A 20,015-nucleotide genomic window follows, 5' to 3' on the forward strand; every position below is an offset into this window, starting at 1 on the left:
TATATGTAATTTTTGGATTTACATTGTGAGTATTCAGTGAAGTAAATGCTGTCACTTTCACACACACTTTCACACTACAAGATATCCTGCATATCATTAACTTTTCATTTTGGTCCACTTCAGAAGACAGTGCTTGCCTGGTGTCACCAAAATAAACATGGCCATGTTAATATGACAGAAACCTTTTCTTCACAGAGAACACTGCCAGACTTCTATAATTTACAAGTCACTTCTTAAAACTCTGACAAAACCAAACTTTCCTGTGATGATATCCACTTATGGTGAGTTCATAGTACGAAACAAGAAGTTAGTATCTACCCACTGGACCATAAATAATTTATCAGTAGGGTCCTATGCAGTCCCATTGAAAGTTCATTTTGTACCTAAATCATTCATAACAATACTGACTTAGAGAACCTGGAGGTAAATACCACCATCACCAAGGAAATAATGTGAATCAAGGCATCCATCTTTTTCATACGTGTTAGCCTTATCCTTAAATGCAAATTATTTTGATTTTGCTAGACCTTCTTTCTTGTGATCCTCCTATCAGAGATATTTGAGGACTTTTTTTTTAAGTGGAAGACAGGAAAATTATAAGGAAATGCTAATATTCAGTTTCTGATCTTGGTCTTAACGCACTTAGGTCCAAATACACAGTACTTTCACATTGTCAAGTCAGTAGATTTGAATTATTATGTTTGTGGATAGAAACTAATACCAGCAATCTAAGCACCAACAAAGTAAAACAGTACCTACACTCATCTAAATATATTGTGTTTTAGCAAAGCATAACAAATTAAATGGGAAGAAATTATGGATTCTTACAACTACTTTCTCTCATAACAGCACACTGTTCTGAGCCCTTTACTTTATGGTAAGTAATGTCACAGAATTGGCTTCCCCACAAAATATTGGATGCTACAGTTAAGAGAAATACAAGCATGGAAAAATAACATCACCCAGCATCACCTGGCATAAGCTTTGGTCTGTCAGCCATCTTTTTGGAAGATGAAATCTGGTGGTCCTTACCATGTTGCACTATGCAGAGTGACTGCAGTAGCCTCCATCTCTTTAGCATCACTTCTCAAAAACAAATTCTTATTAGCATTCTGCTCCCAAACACATGTCAGAAGTCATTAAATGTAGCCAAGCAACTGCATGTAGCTATCCCTTACTTCGTGTATTCAGTGTGTGGGTAGGTCTAGCCACGTATCAAATTTATGCAACTGTAATATGAATCAATATTATTCTTCATGCATCATCAACTGCAATCTCATAGGCTAGCACAGCCCATAGATTACAATAAATTAAGTAATAACTTCCCTGATGAGATGGAATCAAGGTGGATTTCTAGAATTCTGGAAGAGCATTACTTTTCTAAGGCAGATTTTTTTATCACATTGAAAACATAGAGATACAGAGGTGAGAGAACATGCTGTCATCAGTTTGGAGGGCAGTAAAATTAAAATTTGATTAATGAAGAAATGTTATGCTTTATTGTAACTATTGGTGGCTATACGAAGAACCATCCACTGTATTTATGAACAGTGTGAAAAGTGGGATTGGGTTTTCTGGAACTCCATTTATAATGACTTTGCTGAACTCATGCTAATTATGAGGGAGGCCCATCTGAGAGAGAAGGCACACCACAGAACAAAAGGAATCCATTTTTTTAATCTACTGTTTGAATTTCATCCTTTCTTCTTTCATCTGTTTTCATCTTATGGAAGCGATTATAAGTGCTAATGAGACATTTGATCTTGCTTCAGGCAGTCATTTTCTGGTTAACACAACAGAGGTATCAAGCATTTATTTTGGTATTATAAGAAGTCAGCAGGTTGGGGTCACATATTCTTTTCTCTTATACCTACCCAGTTGAAGCAATCCTTTTTCTGGTACTTGAAATACTTATGGTACTATTTTATTTTTCTGTCTGCAGCTCTTATATGAGCTCCTCATCACTAATTTATGTCAGGAAAAGATACAACTCTTAACAGTTGTTTCCAATTTAGAAGCCAGTCAGAATTGTATGAAACTTTTTTTTCTTTTGGGAGCTAATTCTACTCAAGTTGAAAATTATAGATGTGGGGTTTAGTTCAAGCAACAAGTGGTGACTGATGAGCAGAAGCAGCATTTGAACCTGGGACCCAATGAGTACAGTTCAGTAAATTGGGGGATCATTCTAAAGAGAACAATACTATTTGAAAACATGATTTCTTTCATGTTGACTTAATTCTTCAGAAACCATATCCAAAACTGGCAGTTCTGAGCCATTCTTTTCATCAGTCTTATTTATCAAAAGAAAGCCAGAGAATGCTTTTGGGCCTGTGTTCCTCAACTGCTGATAATTATGTGTATAGACAGTGCTGCTTGTATTACACAGTACATCCAGTGGAACTGGGATTACTACTGAAATTTAAAGGAAGCACCCTGGAGAAGACCTAAGGTATGTGTACCAGGCAAACACCAAATATTTCATCCATTAGGATGCATTTTGTTTTTAAAGAAATAACCCTTGTTAATCACTACTGCTCTTTCATTATCGTACAATCAGTTTCTCTTGCTAACTTGAATGTGGAGCTCTTCTAGTGCCTACTTTTCATAAATTAAAATTGGTGCCAATTAGCCATTTATAGGAGACAGACTTCTGAGATCTTTTCAGGAAATAAACACATGAGAACACTGAGGCTAATTTGTGGAAATACTTTCCTATATTCCACCTGTTCTAGGTAATACCAATAACATTTACAAACACTCTTGCACTGAGACAGATAGGAAATGCTGCTAAGTATGTCTGCATGCATATAGTCTGGTAGTCAGTGAAATGTGTTCCATAGTCTTGTTACAAAGCAGAATAGTATTTGAACATGCCTGTTGAGTAGGCAAAAACAAGTTAATGAGACACCTTCATTTTCTCACAACTAATGTTGGAGAAAAACTTTGGGTTTAACTTAATGAATAGTTTTTACTAGAACATGTGGAGTGTTCAAAAACCAGAAAAAAACCCTCTGGGCTTTGTTTCTGATATGTGGAAAAAGGTGAATAGGCCCAGAGTGAAAAGAATAAATATCTCATACTGAATCTTAGAAGCATTTTCCAGGGTTTCTTTTCCCCAAATCTGCAATTTAAAAATCACCAAATATTGATCAGTTCCTTATTTGGGAGTACCTTTTTAAGTGCTGCATTTTTAAAAACCTGATTTTAATTCTGTGACTGAACACTGTTGTTTAATTGGATGACTGATCTTTATAATCAGGCTTCCAATGTAATAAATTATATGCATGGATTTTCCTTATATAATGAACCATTAATAGTTACTTGATGAGTATTTCAAGTTACACAATTTCAAAGAAACTTTAGATTGAAATAATTATTTCTGATGTAAAGACGTTGAAAATCTTTCAAACTTTTCAAAGATCTCTAATGTTATTAATATTTCATTAAGTATGCCTGCTAGGAAACATAATACTCCGGAAATAGAAAGACAAAGCAAATGTAAAGAAAATCAAAGCATGTTAATAAAGCTGAAATGAAAATGTACAGAAATCCTTTTTTTTCTGATTATCATGCAGGAGCATGCAAAACTGAGGACTAGAATGTAGAGCCACTTCACGTATTCTTATTTTTCTTAACTCTACTTTTATGTAGTCCTACACAAATTAGTAAAGAAATATGCATACATAATGTTAGCTCCAGTCAAAAACACCAATCCTACAAAAAACTTACGCCTTTAGGTAACAAGTAGATGAATTAATTTTACTCATAATATAACTGCTAAACACAGTCATTGAAGATTATTTTCAGGATCTAGACTCACATTAGCAAATCATTATATTTTGAAGTGTTTTTGAATAAGTTAGATTTTGTTAAGTCTACGAAGAGTGTTGGGAGGACAGGACATGCATTTTTTAAACTGGACAAGTTTCTCACACATGCTGTCATATTTAGAATACTGTTTCCTGACATAGCACTTTTTTGCTTCTTCAGATTATGACTACACATTTCAGTAGTGTTCAAATTCACAGGCACATATCAGTTTCACCAGCTGCTCATTAGTTGGTGTATTTTAAAGAAGGTAGGGAAATGTGGAAAGCCTGTTTCTTAGCGAGTGAATCAAGCGTGCAGTGTGAAGGTAATAATGAGGAAACATAATGGGTTAAGAGCAGAGAACTCCCACACTTAATTCCTTCCTGTTAGATGAGCTCCTTCACAAGAGTGTGATCCGTGTAATGTACACATTTATAGCAGTGTTCCTTATTTTAAAAGAGCTGTGATTCATTGTATGGAGGTGGAGAGAACTGAGCTTTTGCACATTAACAATTTTAGATGAAGAAAAAACCCTTTTTTTCTTGCCTTTGCATTTTTGTTAGAATTTTATGAGACAGAGTATTTAAGCATGATGGTTAATTTTATATCAAATTTGATCCTGCCACCAGTTACTTTCTACTTCTGCAGGCTGCTTACTCTGTCACCGAGTATTAGATGTATTACCCACAGAGCAGTAATTACATTTGACACATAATTATTATGGTTTTGATGACAAGAAGGCCTTTTCTTTTCCTGCTTTCATAACATATACTCCTGAAAGTGCTGGCTGGATGAATACAGTTAGTTTAAAAGCACTTGGATTTAAATTGAACCCTGGGACAAAGAAAGAAATGAAAAGAAAGAGTGAGCACATTTGAAAATTCCAGATGATCTCACACAGTCGATTTTGAAAAGGAAAGAAAGCCTTTAAGTGTTGTTAATGCAAAAGGAGAAAGAGCTGCCGGGCTGCAGCCATGCCAGATCCCCAACAGGAAAGGAGTGCTTTTAAAGTTAATAAACTGAAGGTTTGGAAAAAACGGAGGCTCCTGGCAAGGCCATATAAACTACACAAACGAGTTTCTAATCTTGCCACATGGGCATTTTTCCAACTCTGCACTCTGAGTCACCCCCAGCTGCAGGCCTGGATGAGCAGTTTAATAATCCTTAGCCCTTTTTTCCCAAATGATCAGCATCAGAGTATCATGTTTCTGGAGCCTGGAGGCTGCGTGGTAAACTACCTGCAGTTGCCTCTGTATCTCTGCTGAGGTTAGAAAAGCTGGACTTGAACACTTTGTAAATTGCCATCATCTTCCTCCCTCTTCTCCTCTTGATTTCTCACAGTGTGCATGGGGCAAAGCCAGGCTAGGAGGATGCAAAGTGCTCTTCCTGTCCTTTTTTTAAAAAAAGAAAAATTAACAAGGCATGGATGGGGTAATGTCAATGCTAGGAATCCATCTCTGGGAATTGAGTGGTTGTGAAGGAAACCTGAGCAGAAAAGAAATGACCTGACTTCCCCCTTGGATCCAAGAGATGAGCATCAGCATCAGGGAAGCTTGATGTAAAGGGTATCCCTCCTACTGGTGTGAGATCTTCAATCAGGGCCGAGACAATGATGATCAAATTAATGTACTATAAAGCAGCTCTAATTTTAGCCTGGTTTGTTATTGTAAGAGTTTGTAGGGAAGGGTAAAGGGGGAGGTGAAGGCTGCTACAAATGACTAATGCTGCATTTCAGCCTCCTAAGCCATATTTAGTGATGTGGGATATAAACATAAGCTCTCAGTACAGTTCTTCCTATTTGACTCCTTTTTCCTTTCTTCTGTTCCGTCTCCTAAAGCCAGCTGCTGACAGACAGGTATTTATTGCGGGCGCTGTGTGGCAGGCGCACCCAGCCCCCCCGGGTGGATGCCAGCACCGTGCGCTGCCCGGAGCGCTCCCGAGCGCGGCACGGCCCCGCGGGCAGCCCCTGTGCCGGGCTGCGCCTCCGCCCGCAGCCGCCACCGACACTCCCCAGGGTTCAGCGCCCGAGCTGCCCCACCCCGAGCCTGTAGCCTGTTCTGTGTCACCAGCATGTCGTGGTTGCCCCTCTCTGCCAGTTTTGGCCATTGGACTTGCTCGGGAGTCAAAGTTTGAGTTCGTTAACTGCGTGAGGTGGGTTTCGTGTACCTCCATGGCATTTTGCACATCCTGAATTCTTTTTCTGCAGTGAGTCCACACATATACATTAAACTGCAATTCTCTGGGGCTGTCAGAATTGCAGACCAGCCTGAGGCATGGCAGCATGATAAAGTTTTCAGGCCCTGTTTAGTTAAGGCTGAAAATCTGGGACCCAGCCAATCTATACCACTCAGGGCTCTTTTCACAGTCCAAAATGATTTGGCTTAAACATTTCCAACTGTGATGAGGTCTCATTTCAGTGATTATACAGTCATTCACTTTTCCACATCAACATCAAAGTCATTAACAACTGAGTATTATTGCATTGGCTGGAATTCAGTTAAGGACTAGAGGGATGTTGCTCTTTATTAAGATAAATCATTGCCTTGGTTATGTCACCCATGAAATAATCAATTTACTGTGTTGGTTAATTTCCTCCCTCTTTGATCTGTGAATTAAATTCAGCAGATCATTGTTCCACACAACTGCAGTGGAAAGGATGCTTTAAAATAAATGCACCACATTTTCTAATGGTACAAGTCTGGTAACTGTATAAAACAAGACTGCACGTGGCCTGACCTATCTCAACATTTTCCTTTGAAAGCTTGAGAGGAAAATGAACCAGTAGCACCAATTTGGGTTATACTCCCTACAAGTTCCTGAGAAATGAACCACAGGAAAGAGAAAAACTAGCAGAACTGATTCCAAGGTCTTCAGAGGACTTAGACTGATTGCCATATGAAATGAAAATATTCTATTTCTACCGAAGTATAAGGTTTTCTCTTGATAGCCTTCATGAGCTTTGCTTACTGAGATGCTTACTGTAAGAATTTTTTCAAAAATCCTACTCATAACAGGCCAAATATTAAAAAAAACCCCACCAAACAAAAACAAACAAACAAACAAAAAACCTGCACTGAAATCGATTGATATTCCAATCTCCTTTTGCATTGAACTGTGCATTCTGAAATTAAACCATGTGTATAAATAAATCCACGTTGACTGGAAATCACTTTGCCTGTCAATGGGAAATTGATGACGAGAGCCCAAGTCTGACTCCTCATTTTGCAGAATTTCACAGCAGTGTGGGTATTCAAGTCTCACTTTTCTAATATTAAACTCTAACTTTTTAAATTTAAATAGATTTAAATAATCCATTCTCATTAAAAGCAACGCAGACTTCTTCAGTGTTTCTCTAAGTTCAGATCCATGCCTCTTCTAAAACCTGAGATGTTCTCACATGTATGTCCTTTAAACTCAAGACCATGATCCATCATGAGCTTTGAAAAATAGGAACAGCATGTGATGTAGTTTTAAGGTCAGCATCTAATTTTGTTAGATTTTGAGGAAAACGGCACATAGGTTTCTGGTTATGCAACCAAGATACAGAATTTCTTCCAAATTTTTACATCTTAAAGCTATATTTATACAATCTTAAAGATTCTAGAACATGTGTTGGTGAGAAGAAGTGTTATTATTTTCAAAAGAAAATGCATATGAAAATACAATTACTAAAATAGTTGAACTAAAATTCCTGATTGAACTAAAAAAAATCACTTTATTTGCTAACTCCAATTCCTATTACATGAGTAAAATATTCTCACTAATTCTCAGGTCAAAGTTACAAATTAGAGCAATGGATTAAGAAGATATAATACTGTTTCATTATAAGAATCACACCCCCAATTCACTTAAAAATTAATGAAAGCTGATTGCAGATTTTTTTCTATAGCAATTACTTAGAGTGTTTCTCCTTACATTTAACAAAAATTGTGTGTGACTTCATGAAAGAAAAACAATTTGCATTAACAAATTACTTTAGTGCATTTGAAAGTCATCTTCATGAAACAAAATATACCCTAGCTGAGTATGCAGAAGAATGAACACTAATGAAAGTTCAAAATCAGGACTATGTAGAAATTAATGGTAAATCAGTCAGGATATTCAGAATATGTGAGGAGTCTTAGTATTGAAGAGTTAATTGCTACTGCAGCGAACCTGATTAATGCACACGGCAATTCTATGTTGCTTATAAACCTTCTCAGTTAGCAATCAAATTACTATTTTCTAATTAATTGCATTTGTTAGTTTTTACTTGTCAGTTGTTTCATATTCATCATCCTTTTGCCACTAGTTTCCATTTCTAAATGAATCATTCTAAGAGCAGAAGGTGAAAACATTGCTATTCCTCAAGCATGATTTCTTATTTTGTTGACATGAATGCATAGTAACTGCAAGTTTCTTCAAGCTGTTGTGGAATATTTATTTTTTAGTTGCCATGAGGTCATACGCTTGGAGTTTTAAGATGATAGAAACTCCTGGTGGAGTTTTGAACACATTTAGCTTTTGTAATTCTGCTTCAGGCAGTAGCAGGCAAGTTAAACAATCACGGATTGACTTTTATTAACCGATCTGTAAGGCTGATAGGCTCAGGAATGCAACCTATAGACAGATTCTTGAAATACAGCCGAGACAGGAATCTTACAGAAATTCCAAAAATAAGAGGTAATATTCTCCTTGTAAACTAATATTTTTCCCTTAGATAATATTCTTTACTTTATAAGATATTATTCTTTTTCTGCTTTTTATTTGAAAAGTTCATCAGTAAATCTATGATTATTAAAAAACCCCAAATTACCTATCACAGACTTAATTTCAAGCCTATGCTATCTTACATGAAATTTAAAAAAAAATTTCTCACTAAGGTAACTGATGAATTAAAGTTAAAATGTTAACTGAAATAAAATTAGTGTAATGGTTTCTTTGGTATAAACTAGCTAGAAGCCCAGACGAAGATGCTGCACAGTGAGACTCATAATCTGTCCTTGGATTATCCCCTTGCTCTGGGGTAAACTGGAGCCAAGCTGTACCTGGCATGCATTTCTTTCCTGAGAGAGCAACTCCGTTCAACTCAATAAAGGGTTGAGAGGAAGGGGCCAGAGTTCCACCTTTCTCTGGGCTAGCCACCTGTGCAGGGTGGCTAGAAACACAGAAACATGGCCCTTCTATAGAACACATTCTCCCATCCCATGCTGGTTTTCATAGTTATCCCACACATACCATGAGCTCTCTTGGAGGATTAGAGCTGTACAAGCCAGTTCCTGATTGTATAAACCATAAGTTATGTGATATCACAGATTTTGATGCATGTGCAATCTCAAATTTTTGTTTTAAAGGTTTGGTTTGGATTTATTAAATGCATGGCATTTATTTAATTGCTAGATCAAATTAATTTCTGCTATGAACATATAGTTATCATCTAATATTCTAAGGAAAACTGTAATTAATGATTTGGGGCTTATGTTTCTCTTTTATTTTCCATTTTGATGTCAAAAAGCATCTGTCATACCGCAAGCATTCCACATATGAGTCCTTAGATTGAAGCATCAGTTCTACAGTTTTGAAGGGCTTATACAGACAGCCTCAGGACCTCTAGGTGCATTTACACAGTTGACACCAAACGCATTAGTGGAATCAATATCAATGAAAATGCTTAACATTCTTCTTAAAAACAGAGGTACAGCAGGGTCTGATAACTCTAGTCTGTGTTCTCTGAACCAAAAGAACGCTCATGGTGGGTACTTCTTGCCACTTCCATGTAATTAAACTTCTGAGTAGTATTTCTTGGCATTGGAGCACTACTGTTAAATGTCCACAGTGGAGTGGAACAGAAAAAAAGAAAACCAGACAAATTTATCTAAGCGTTTTCATTAATTGTTAAGATGACCTTGCTGATGAGAGGTAAAGACTCAAATTCTGTCCTTAATTGAATCAAAATGGAAACTGCACAGACATGAAAGCCATCAAATTTATAGATATTTAAGCCTCCACCTCTTTCAAAATCAAAAGTTGAAACCAGATCAAACTTAATTGCTGACATTTTTAGCATTTTTTTCCTTTCATTTGTCTAAAGAAAGCATCATATGTGGCATACAATAGAGCTCATACAATTCGATATTTGACTGCTGGGAGCTGTAGGTACAGCAGGGATTCTCCACATCACTGAAATTATCTCTGAAACATACAGGTAAAAAAATCTGTTATACTATTTTTTTTTAAATTAAGCCAACTGTGTCACTTCCTAAAGAGCACGGTACAAAGATCTTGTAACATGCAGTGAAAATGTATAGGTATCCAGTTATTTGTAAATAACATATCATACACAGTAATTACTACTGAAGTGTTTAATCATTTTAATCAGTCTCTTTTAATTCTGTCATCCTTTTGTGTTGATACAGGCTACAACTTCCAGCAACATTACTCCATGCTCTCACTAAAAACAGATCAGTTATAGCATATCCTTTTAAGAAGTTTGAAATAAAATATGCTAAGTATATTAAAAATGTGCCAGGTATGTTACGCCCACTGCCAGTTTCAATGCCAGTAAATTATCCTGTTTTGCAAGTCATTGCCTACTGCTATTCACAGACTATGTGAATAAATTTCTAGCTTTCATTCATTCTAGGCTCTGGAGCCTAGTGATGGCAGCTCTGGGAAACAGCCTTTGGGCTGAGGGCTGTCCTCTTCATTTTTTGAATGTTCTCCACAAGGGATGGTTCATGGGATTGCTATCAGTATGCTCCAGGGCAAATGCCTCCTTCTGTGGAATGCTTCTGGGCAGCTGTTATCATTGGGCTCCAACTTTAACACCTCCAACCCACTGAAAATCTTTTATCTGTAGCTGTTATCAGTAGGCTTCACAGTTAAAATACCATCACCCAAGAAGGCTGTTTACTGGAATGGCTTTGTTTTAAGTCTCCAGAGTGAAAATTATGCCCCAAGTCTGGAGGAGCAGTCATCACTAGAATCCAAAGCATCATCTAAACAAAACTTATTTGATGGCTTTGCATTGATGCAGGACACAGAGGAAAGCAGGAGGAAAAAAAATGGATGCAGAAGATTCAGGTTAATGACACCAAGAACACAAGAACTGGAACTCATCAACTAATGCTGGCATTTCTAAACAATCCAACAAGAAATGTGATTAGCCAGCTACACTGATATCTGCTTCACCTAAGGTAAGAGAACGAGCTCATATACAATTTTGTTAGCATATCAAAGATTGCAAGTGTTACGAAAACTGCTGGTTATACTGCATGAGTACTTGACCAGTGGGAGAAAATTCCATCTGTGTGTGCCTTTGAAGTTTAAGTGCCCTTCACTACACAAATCAGCTTGTGTTAAAGGATTCTTATGTCTTCTAAACTGGTTTGCCACTCCACTGTTTTACCTCACCCACAGCATCTCCATTCAAATCACAATTCATATGCTTCAGAATGTATTTCCTAACTGATGCTATATTAACCACAGCCCATGTAGCACAGCAATGGAAGAAAAGCCATAAGGGTCTCAAACCATAAAAACCTGGAGACTGAAAAGCTTTAAGGGTCACTAAACAAAGCATTGGTAATGACTGGTAATACTGACAAAGAGTCAGGAAATCTGGGGAAGGAAAAACCTAACGGGAGAACTCATAGTGCAGGCATAGAGATTCACACACTACTCACAAAATCAGAATAATGAAACTTTGTCCAACCCTTCCAGGGAAACCTTGAAAGAATTCATATGTTCCTGAGACATCAGCATTGCTTTAGGAAAATCCTCTTGACCATGAACTCCCAAAATAAACTGGAGAAGTGGGCATTAAAGAGAGAAAACTGCTTGAAGACATCAGTAGCATCTGAGGAGTGATGCAGAAACTGGGGGCCCTCAAATGGAGAGGCCAGCACAACTGATATTATTGATAGCTTTGCTCCCTCCCCTCTAATAGTAAGCTCAGAGCACAGAGACCTTGGAAAAGTATCAAAAGATACAAAGCACAAGCTGGGCATTGGACACTATCAACTTCCCAGCTCAGTTCAGGGGATCTCCCATTGTAAATGACTGCAGGTGGAGTAAGTAGCAGTTACAGCTAACTCACAACATTTTTTCACCCCCAAAGAAGGGCATTCTCACATTATTGCTAAATAAGATTAGAAGCTCAATTATTGAGCCTGGACACAAGCTAAGCCATGTGAGCTGCTTTCTCACTCCTTTCCTGCCAGACCAAGAGTTAACAGAAGGGCCAAAGCAAGAAAAGGGAGAAGTTTGAGACAAAGCCTGTTCAATTCTTCAGGTTCTTGGGGAGGTTGCTTTTTCCCCTCTGGCTAAGAGGTGATGTCAAAAGGATTCTACTCTAGAATCTCAACCCTACGGGGTGAGAATTAGAGTGGGCAGCTCTCAAAGACGCTTTGAGGCAAAAGCCTCTGTCAGCTCTCCCAGCTCTGCAGCAAGCAGTTCAGGCAGACACAACCCATTAGATCAATGCTCTGTGCTCAGGCACCACTGGACTAGAAAAGGCTGTGCTAGGTCTCTGGGAACATGGAGACAAAAGCATCTCTGTGTGAGGACAAACTGGGGCTGCCCCACACCAAACTGAGCCAGTTCCATGGCAGGCCCATGCCCAGCCCCAGAGGAGCCTTGCTGGCAATACGGCAGCGCTGCAGCACGAACAGCTTAAGGGTCTCAACATCACAGTGGGCTTTGCTCATCACTGGTGAGAATGGCCCTTTGGGATGTCACCTGGTGATGGATGTCAATGTTGATGGATCCACCTAGCAATGGATTATGATGTCACCGAGGGGCTGGCATCCCTCCCTGCACATCACCCAGCCAGCGCCACACTCCAACTGACCAAGTTCGCGTGCAGACGCGCCGGAGGCTACCACCCAGCCAGGCCAGCGCTGCGCTTCTTCTCCACTGCTGCTGGCCTGGCAAACAATCATTGCCTGAGGGCACAGCAGGGAGTTCTTGCTGCATCTTTGCTTCTAACCTGCTGCTCCTCCGCATTCCTCCTTCTCTTCCATCTGCTACTCCTTGTTGCTCTTCACTTTCCTTCACTTTCTCTCGTGATGCTAGTTTGCTTTCTTCCTGCTCTGGGCTACAGGAAAGCTTTGTACAAGCGCTGTGTCAGAGAAGCCCTTTGGTAGCTCTCCAGTTTTTCTTGTAGTTTCTCTGGCCACCAACATGGAGGGACCCTGGGTAGGCAACTGGAGACCTCATCCCCGACGGGGCCCAATCCTTGCAGAATTCAGCACCCCAGGTCCCAAGTACTGGCTCCCTGGGACAACAGGTAAATCAATTATCAGGGGGCATGATAGAACAGCACAGCACTTGCTTCCACTTAGGAACCTCCTTTCACCACACAGTTGCAGGCACAGGTCCTTTCATAGGCTTTTCTTCCCAGGTCATATGGCTCATGATCCCACCAGACACAGAGCCCCTGCATACTCATTTCGAGGGACCAAAGCTCCCTCCACAGACAGCTGCTCACCAGGTCCTCGATACTTCATCCATCCATCCATCACCAAGACTGGGAAGTATATGCCACCAGCAGCATATATGATGGGACGTCCCAAGAGCAAGATTGAGGTCACCCCTGGACCCAGTGAGTAGCATTTCTGCAGCCCTTCATCCAGGCTAGACAAGCATGCCTTACTGTTGCCCTGTACCACTGGGGCACAAAGCCCGCTGCTCATGCCCTGAATGGGCTTCAGACAGTTCCAGACAGAAAACAAGCAAGACTGAGCACGTCCTCCACCTTGTCCTGACTTCTCCTCTTTGGCTTGCAGCTAGGTTCCCAGCTTCACTTCTTTTGTTGTCTCCTTCTCTGTCCCAGGTGACTACACCACGGAACGTGCCAACAAACACGTCTTCCATACCGCACCATCCAATCACATGGTGTTCCGGCCCAAGGACTTAAAAAGGTTCCGAACACCGGGTATGGAACTTGGGGAAACAGACACTCTTACAGCCTGCGTGTCCTCCAGGGAGCATCTGCAGCTTCTTCAACAGGCCTAGCAAAAAGCCTGGGCAGCAAGACGCAGTGTGTGCTCAACAAGCTTTTAGCTGTCCCACAGCACCAACTTCTCCCAGTTCACAGAAGAACCAGCACCTCTGGTTTCAAACAGCCAAGGCACACCACATGCAACAAAAGCCAGAGGCACTGGGATGAGGGGCAGGATACCCTTCCTGCTCCTCACAGACAGCTTGGCAGGCTGACTCTCTTCCACCCAGGCATTGCACCCTTTCCCACAGGACTGATCTACGCTATTCCATTTCCAGGTCCTGGCACCTACACCTTGCCCAGGATTCTGGGACCCAACACAGCATACACTCATGCTGAACCATGCTACTCCATGAAGGGGAAGAGTCAATACCAGAGCTGTTTTCAAGATGCCGCAAAGGTGAGCTGTGCTTCTCTGTTCTCTAACAGCAGCAGCCGAAGTTCAGCTACTCTGCTTAGGGTAGAAGGGCCCCAGTGCCTGCTGTGTCCCCACATAACACATGCTTCCCTGCACCTGCAGCAAAGCACAAGAAGCCACAGGGCCTCTGGCTCTGCTATTACCAGTAACACTGACACCTGAACCCCCCCATTTTTCCACACCAGCAGCTTTGGCACAGTACAGCTCACTGGCACTAACGGCAATAATCTCCCCTCATCCTCTGGGAAATCTACCTCTCTTCCCAAGGAGCCCTCATTCCCAAGGCTCCAGGCCTCCCACACTGCTCCTCTGGCCAGCCACCTAAAGCAGCACAGTACTCATGGGCACCCAGCAAGAATCCACACTGCCTCTTGTACCCACCGACCTCGTTGCTTCTCTTGCAGACGCCAGGTCCTGCGGCGTTTGCCAAGGTGGATCTGGATGTCTACAAAACCAGGGCTCCCAAGTTCTCAATGGGACTAAAAACTAAACTGGCTGGGAAGGATCGGTTTCCAGGTCCAGCAGACTACAACACAGGAAAGGTAAGGCAGCCTGCCTACCATTATGTTATGCTGCACAGCCCTCACTTGAGGACAACTGGAGAACGAGGCACCATATTCACCTCTTTTCTTCCCCTTCCAGGTTGCACTGATCAAGGCCCGGGATCCTGCTTACACTTTTGGACTTCGACATTCTCTCTACAAAGCTTCTTTAATACCTGCAACACATCTTGATTAAAGACAGACACCTGAAGAGATCTTTTTCCTGTTCCTCCTTTGCAGCAGGGTGGGGTTAGGTGTGCGTTGGTGTAGACCACTGGCTTCACTGTCTCATGTCTATGTCTCAGTCAAAACATGGCAGGATGAGGGTGAGGGGAGAGCAGTGAGGTAACAGCGCGAGCCACGCTGACATCTCCAACACCACTGCTTCACCTAACCACAGCAAAACACTGTGAAAGCTTTCCAGCCCTGCCTTGCACATTCTCACCCCATGGCCCATGCTGGCCTCAAGGACAAAGCCCATCTCAGTGTCCCCCTTTTCAGTGCACATAGGTGGCATCTGCCCAAGGTGTGCCCAGAAACACATCTGCCCTGCATATTCTCTTGACACAGGCAGGGGCTCATTTCCACAGGCAAGTCCCCAGGCCACTGAGAGCTAGGGAGAAAGAACCATTATTCCCAGTCTGAAAATGGAATCACCATAGAATCCTGCAACAGCCCAGGTGGGAAGAGACCTTGGAAGGTGACCTCATCCAGCCCTCATGCGGGAGCGGCAGCCTGGAAGAGACTAGCCAGCACCTAGCCAACTGCAAACTTGATTGTGGCCAGTGATGGGACTCTACTGTGCCCCTGGGGAGCCTGTTTCTCTTCTCTGGCTAAGTGGTGATGCCAAAAGGATGCAAAATCCTCTGATTGCTGGGGAACAGGGTGGGAATTGTTGGATTGGGCAGCTCTCACACGCACTCCAAGGCAGGAGCCTCTCTCAGCTCTGTGGCCAGCACTTCAGTCTACTGAGCCTCTTACAAATACACTGATAAAATAATTTAATAATAAAAAAGACAAAAGTGTTACTTATGATTGCAAGTAGATAACCATGAAACATATGTTATAGGAATGTTAGGAGTGCTGTTTTTAAAGTATGTAGTCAGAGAAACCTTACCAAGAAGTTACCTGGTATCATATGCCTTGTCCAAGAAGCTATCGAAATTGTCATGAACACCAGTTAGTGTTCTTGGAAAACTCTTCCTTTCCCAATCTAACTTGACTATCAAGGATTCCAATCAGCAGATCTCAGTAGACATGGCCAATTATAGTCTTAGGGTAGGAATATTATTGTAGTTATATAACTACTGAAACCAATCATTGTATAGGTTACGCTTAAGCATGGGCAGATGATGCATCCTATGTAAAAGAACTTATGTAAGAATGACACAGCAGAAAAAGCATATAAAATGGATGAATTTTGTTTGCAAATCAGAACAAATTTGGAGGAGTAATCCCCCTTGTTCCTGGCACTGAAATACAGAAGTGTCTCCTTGTTCACAAAAAATTGATTTCTGGATAAGTTTATTTCACACTGTTTGGTGAAAAAAGCCCTTTGGTGAAAGGCACCACTGGACTAGAAAAGGCTGTGCTAGGTCTCTGGGCACGTGGGGACAAAAGCATCTCTGTGTGAGGACAAACTGGGGCTGCCCCACACCAAACTGAGCCAGTTCCATGGCAGGCCCATGCCCAGCCCCAGAGGAGCCTTGCTGGCAATACAGCAGCGCTGCAGCACGAACAGCTTAAGGGTCTCAACATCACAGTGGGCTTTGCTCATCACTGGTGAGAATGGCCCTTTGGGATGTCACCTGGTGATGGATGTCAATGTTGATGGATCCACCTAGCAATGGATTATGATGTCACCGAGGGGCTGGCATCCCTCCCTGCACATCACCCAGTCAGCGCCACACTCCAGCTGAGCAAATTTGTGTGTAGACGTGCCGGAGGCTAACCCCAGCCAGGCCAGCACTGCGTTCTACGCCTACAATTGCTGCCTGAGGGCACAGCAGGAGTTTTTGCTGCATCTTTGCTTCCAGCTTGCTGCTTCTCCCCATTCCTCCTTCTCTTCCATCTGCTACTCCTTGTTGCTCTTACTTTCCTTCACTTTCTCTCGTGATGCTAGTTTGCTTTCTTCCTGCTCTGGGCTACAGGAAAGCTTGGTACCAGCGCTGTGTCAGAGAAGCCCTTTGGTAGCTCTCCAGTTTTTCTTGTAGTTTCTCTGGCCACCAGCATGGAGGGACCCTGGGTAGGCAACTGGAGACCTCATCCCCGACGGGGCCCAATCCTTGCAGAATTCAGCACCCCAGGTCCCAAGTATGGGCTTCCTGGGTTAACAGGTAAACCAACTATCAGAGGAGGTAGTGGCAGCAGGAGGGACAGCACAGCACTTGCTTCCACATAGGAGCCTCCTTTCACCACACAGTTGCAGGCACAGGTCCTTTCACAGGCTTTTCTTCCCAGGTCATATGGCTCATGATCCCACCAAAGACAGAGCCCCTGCATACTCATTTCGAGGCAGCAATGCTCCAGCCACAGACAGCTGCTCACCAGGTCCTCGATACTTCATCGAATCATCCATCACCAAGACTGGGAAGCAGGTGGCTCCATCAGCACTTGTGACAGCACGTCCCAAGAGCAAGATTTTGGTCACCCCTGGACCCAGTGAGTAGCATTTCTGCAGCCCTTCATCCAGGCTAGACAAGCATGCCTTACTGTTGCCCTGTACCACTGGGGCACAAAGCCCGCTGCTCATGCCCTGAATGGGCTTCAGACAGTTCCAGACAGAAAACAAGCAAGACTGAGCACGTCCTCCACCTCGTCCTGACTTCTCCTCTTTGGCTTGCAGCTAGGGTCCCAGCTTCACTTTTCTTGTCTCCTTCTCTGTCCCAGGTGACTACACCACGGAACGTGCCAACAAACACGTCTTCCATACCGCACCGGCGAATAGCCTGGCATCCCGACCCAAGGACTTAAAAGGTTTCCGAACACCAGGTATGGAACTTGGGGAAACAGACACTCTTACAGCCTGCGTGTCCTCCAGGGAGCATCTGCAGCTTCTTCAACAGGCCTAGCAAAAAGCCTGGGCAGCAAGACGCAGTGTGTGCTCAACAAGCTTTTAGCTGTCCCACAGCACCAACTTCTCCCAGTTCACAGAAGAACCAGCACCTCTGGTTTCAAACAGCCAAGGCACACCACATGCAACAAAAGCCAGAGGCACTGGGATGAGGGGCAGGATACCCTTCCTGCTCCTCACAGACAGCTTGGCAGGCTGACTCTCTTCCACCCAGGCATTGCACCCTTTCCCACAGGACTGATCTACGCTGTCTTCCTATTCCATTTCCAGGTCCTGGCACCTACACCTTGCCCAGGATTCTGGGACCCAACACAGCATACACTCATGCTGAACCATGCTACTCCATGAAGGGGAAGAGTCAATACCAGAGCTGTTTTCAAGATGCCGCAAAGGTGAGCTGTGCTTCTCTGTTCTCTAACAGCAGCAGCCGAAGTTCAGCTACTCTGCTTAGGGTAGAAGGGCCCCAGTGCCTGCTGTGTCCCCACATAACACATGCTTCCCTGCACCTGCAGCAAAGCACAAGAAGCCACAGGGCCTCTGGCTCTGCTATTACCAGTAACACTGACACCTGAACCCCCCCATTTTTCCACACCAGCAGCTTTGGCACAGTACAGCTCACTGGCACTAACGGCAATAATCTCCCCTCATCCTCTGGGAAATCTACCTCTCTTCCCAAGGAGCCCTCATTCCCAAGGCTCCAGGCCTCCCACACTGCTCCTCTGGCCAGCCACCTAAAGCAGCACAGTACTCATGGGCACCCAGCAAGAATCCACACTGCCTCTTGTACCCACCGACCTCGTTGCTTCTCTTGCAGACGCCAGGTCCTGCGGCATTTGACAAGGTGGATCTGGATGTCTACAAAACCAGGGCTCCCAAGTTCTCAATGGGACTAAAAACCAAACTTCCCGGAAAGGGAGCATTTCCAGGTCCAGCAGAATACACCCTGGGAAAGGTAAGGCAGTCAGCCCATCAATGTGTTTTGCTGCACAACCTTCACTTGAGGACAACTCTGGAGAGTGATGCACCATCTTCACCTCTTTTCTTCCCAATTTCCTCTTCCAGTTGTCAGTAACCAAGGCCCGGGATCCTGCCTTCAGTTTTGGACTCCGACATTCTCTCTACAAAGCTTCTTTAATACCTGAAACACATGTTGATTAAAGACAGACACCTGAAGAGATCTTTTTCCTGTTCCTCCTTTGCAGCAGGGTGGGGTTAGGTGTGCGTTGGTGTAGACCACTGGCTTCACTGTCTCATGTCTATGCCTCAGTCAAAACATGGCAGGATGAGGGTGAGGGGAGAGCAGTCAGGTAACAGCGCGAGCCACGCTGACATCTCCAACACCACTGTTTCACCTAACCACAGCAAAACACTGTGAAAGCTTTCCAGCCCTGCCTTGCACATTCTCACCCCATGGCCCATGCTGGCCTCAAGGACAAAGCCCATCTCAGTGTCCCCCTTTTCAGTGCACATAGGTGGCATCTGCCCAAGGTGTGCCCAGAAACACATCTGCCCTGCATATTCTCTTGACACAGGCAGGGGCTCATTTCCACAGGCAAGTCCCCAGGCCACTGAGAGCTAGGGAGAAAGAACCATTACTCCCAGTCTGAAAATGGAATCACCATAGAATCCTGCAACAGCCCAGGTGGGAAGGGACCTTGGAAGGTGACCTCATCCAGCCCTCATGCGGAGCGGCAGCCTGGAAGAGACTAGCCAGCACCTAGCCAACTGCAAACTTGATTGTGGCCAGTGATGGGACTCTACTGTGCCCCTGGGGAGCCTGTTTCTCTTCTCTGGCTAAGTGGTGATGCCAAAAGGATGCAAAATCCTCTGATTGCTGGGGAACAGGGTGGTAATTGCTGGATTGGGCAGCTCTCTCACGCACTGCAAGGCAGGAGCCTCTCTCAGCTCTGTGGCCAGAACTTCAGTCAGACTCAACCTCTTAGACAAAAGCCCTGTGCTCCGGCACCACTGGACTGGAAAGGGTTGTGCTGTGTGTCTGTGCGTGGGGAAGAAGCTGGTCTTTGTGAGGACAAACTGGGGCTGCCCCACTGGGGCTGTCTGAGCCAGTTCCATGGCAGCCCCATGCCCAGACCAAGCGGAGCCCCGCAGGCAATGCGGCAGTGCTGCAGCACGGACCGACCGGCGGCTGGCCCCAACCTCCGGTCGGCGGCGTTCGGGTGCTGGTTAACC

At 43.4% G+C, this 20,015-nt stretch overlaps 2 protein-coding genes across 2 annotated transcripts; both read left to right on the top strand.

Moving 5' to 3' along the window:
- The first annotated feature begins 12,966 nt into the window (after window positions 1–12,966).
- Window positions 12,967–14,948, top strand: LOC115904605 (outer dense fiber protein 3-like). The gene is made up of 6 exons (XM_030950113.1): window positions 12,967–13,078; window positions 13,193–13,393; window positions 13,625–13,726; window positions 14,071–14,192; window positions 14,615–14,752; window positions 14,853–14,948. Exons 1-6 carry the CDS (start codon window positions 12,973–12,975, stop codon window positions 14,946–14,948), a joined length of 765 nt encoding a protein of 254 aa, XP_030805973.1. The 5' UTR covers window positions 12,967–12,972.
- A 2,034-nt stretch (window positions 14,949–16,982) lies between these two features.
- On the top strand, window positions 16,983–18,983 carry LOC115904712 (outer dense fiber protein 3-like). The gene is made up of 6 exons (XM_030950327.1): window positions 16,983–17,088; window positions 17,213–17,413; window positions 17,642–17,743; window positions 18,096–18,217; window positions 18,640–18,777; window positions 18,888–18,983. Exons 1-6 carry the CDS (start codon window positions 16,983–16,985, stop codon window positions 18,981–18,983), a joined length of 765 nt encoding a protein of 254 aa, XP_030806187.1.
- The last annotated feature ends 1,032 nt before the right edge of the window (window positions 18,984–20,015 follow it).

Source organism: Camarhynchus parvulus, chromosome 5 (genome assembly GCF_901933205.1).
Source record: "Camarhynchus parvulus chromosome 5, STF_HiC, whole genome shotgun sequence".
NCBI classification, from domain to species: domain Eukaryota; kingdom Metazoa; phylum Chordata; class Aves; order Passeriformes; family Thraupidae; genus Camarhynchus; species Camarhynchus parvulus.

What these genes read in the sequence shown, in the direction of transcription:
- LOC115904712 (XM_030950327.1), top strand. Translation starts at nt 16,983, where the DNA reads ATGGAGGGACCCTGGGTAGGCAACTGGAGACCTCATCCCCGACGGGGC. An exon ending in TTTGGTCACCCCTGGACCCA is followed by an intron (nt 17,414 to 17,641) that starts GTGAGTAGCATT and finishes TCTCTGTCCCAG; the next exon opens with GTGACTACACCACGGAACGT. An exon ending in CAGAATACACCCTGGGAAAG is followed by an intron (nt 18,778 to 18,887) that starts GTAAGGCAGTCA and finishes TTCCTCTTCCAG; the next exon opens with TTGTCAGTAACCAAGGCCCG.
- LOC115904605 (XM_030950113.1), top strand. Translation starts at nt 12,973, where the DNA reads ATGGAGGGACCCTGGGTAGGCAACTGGAGACCTCATCCCCGACGGGGC. An exon ending in CTGGCTCCCTGGGACAACAG is followed by an intron (nt 13,079 to 13,192) that starts GTAAATCAATTA and finishes TTTTCTTCCCAG; the next exon opens with GTCATATGGCTCATGATCCC. An exon ending in CAGACTACAACACAGGAAAG is followed by an intron (nt 14,753 to 14,852) that starts GTAAGGCAGCCT and finishes TTCCCCTTCCAG; the next exon opens with GTTGCACTGATCAAGGCCCG.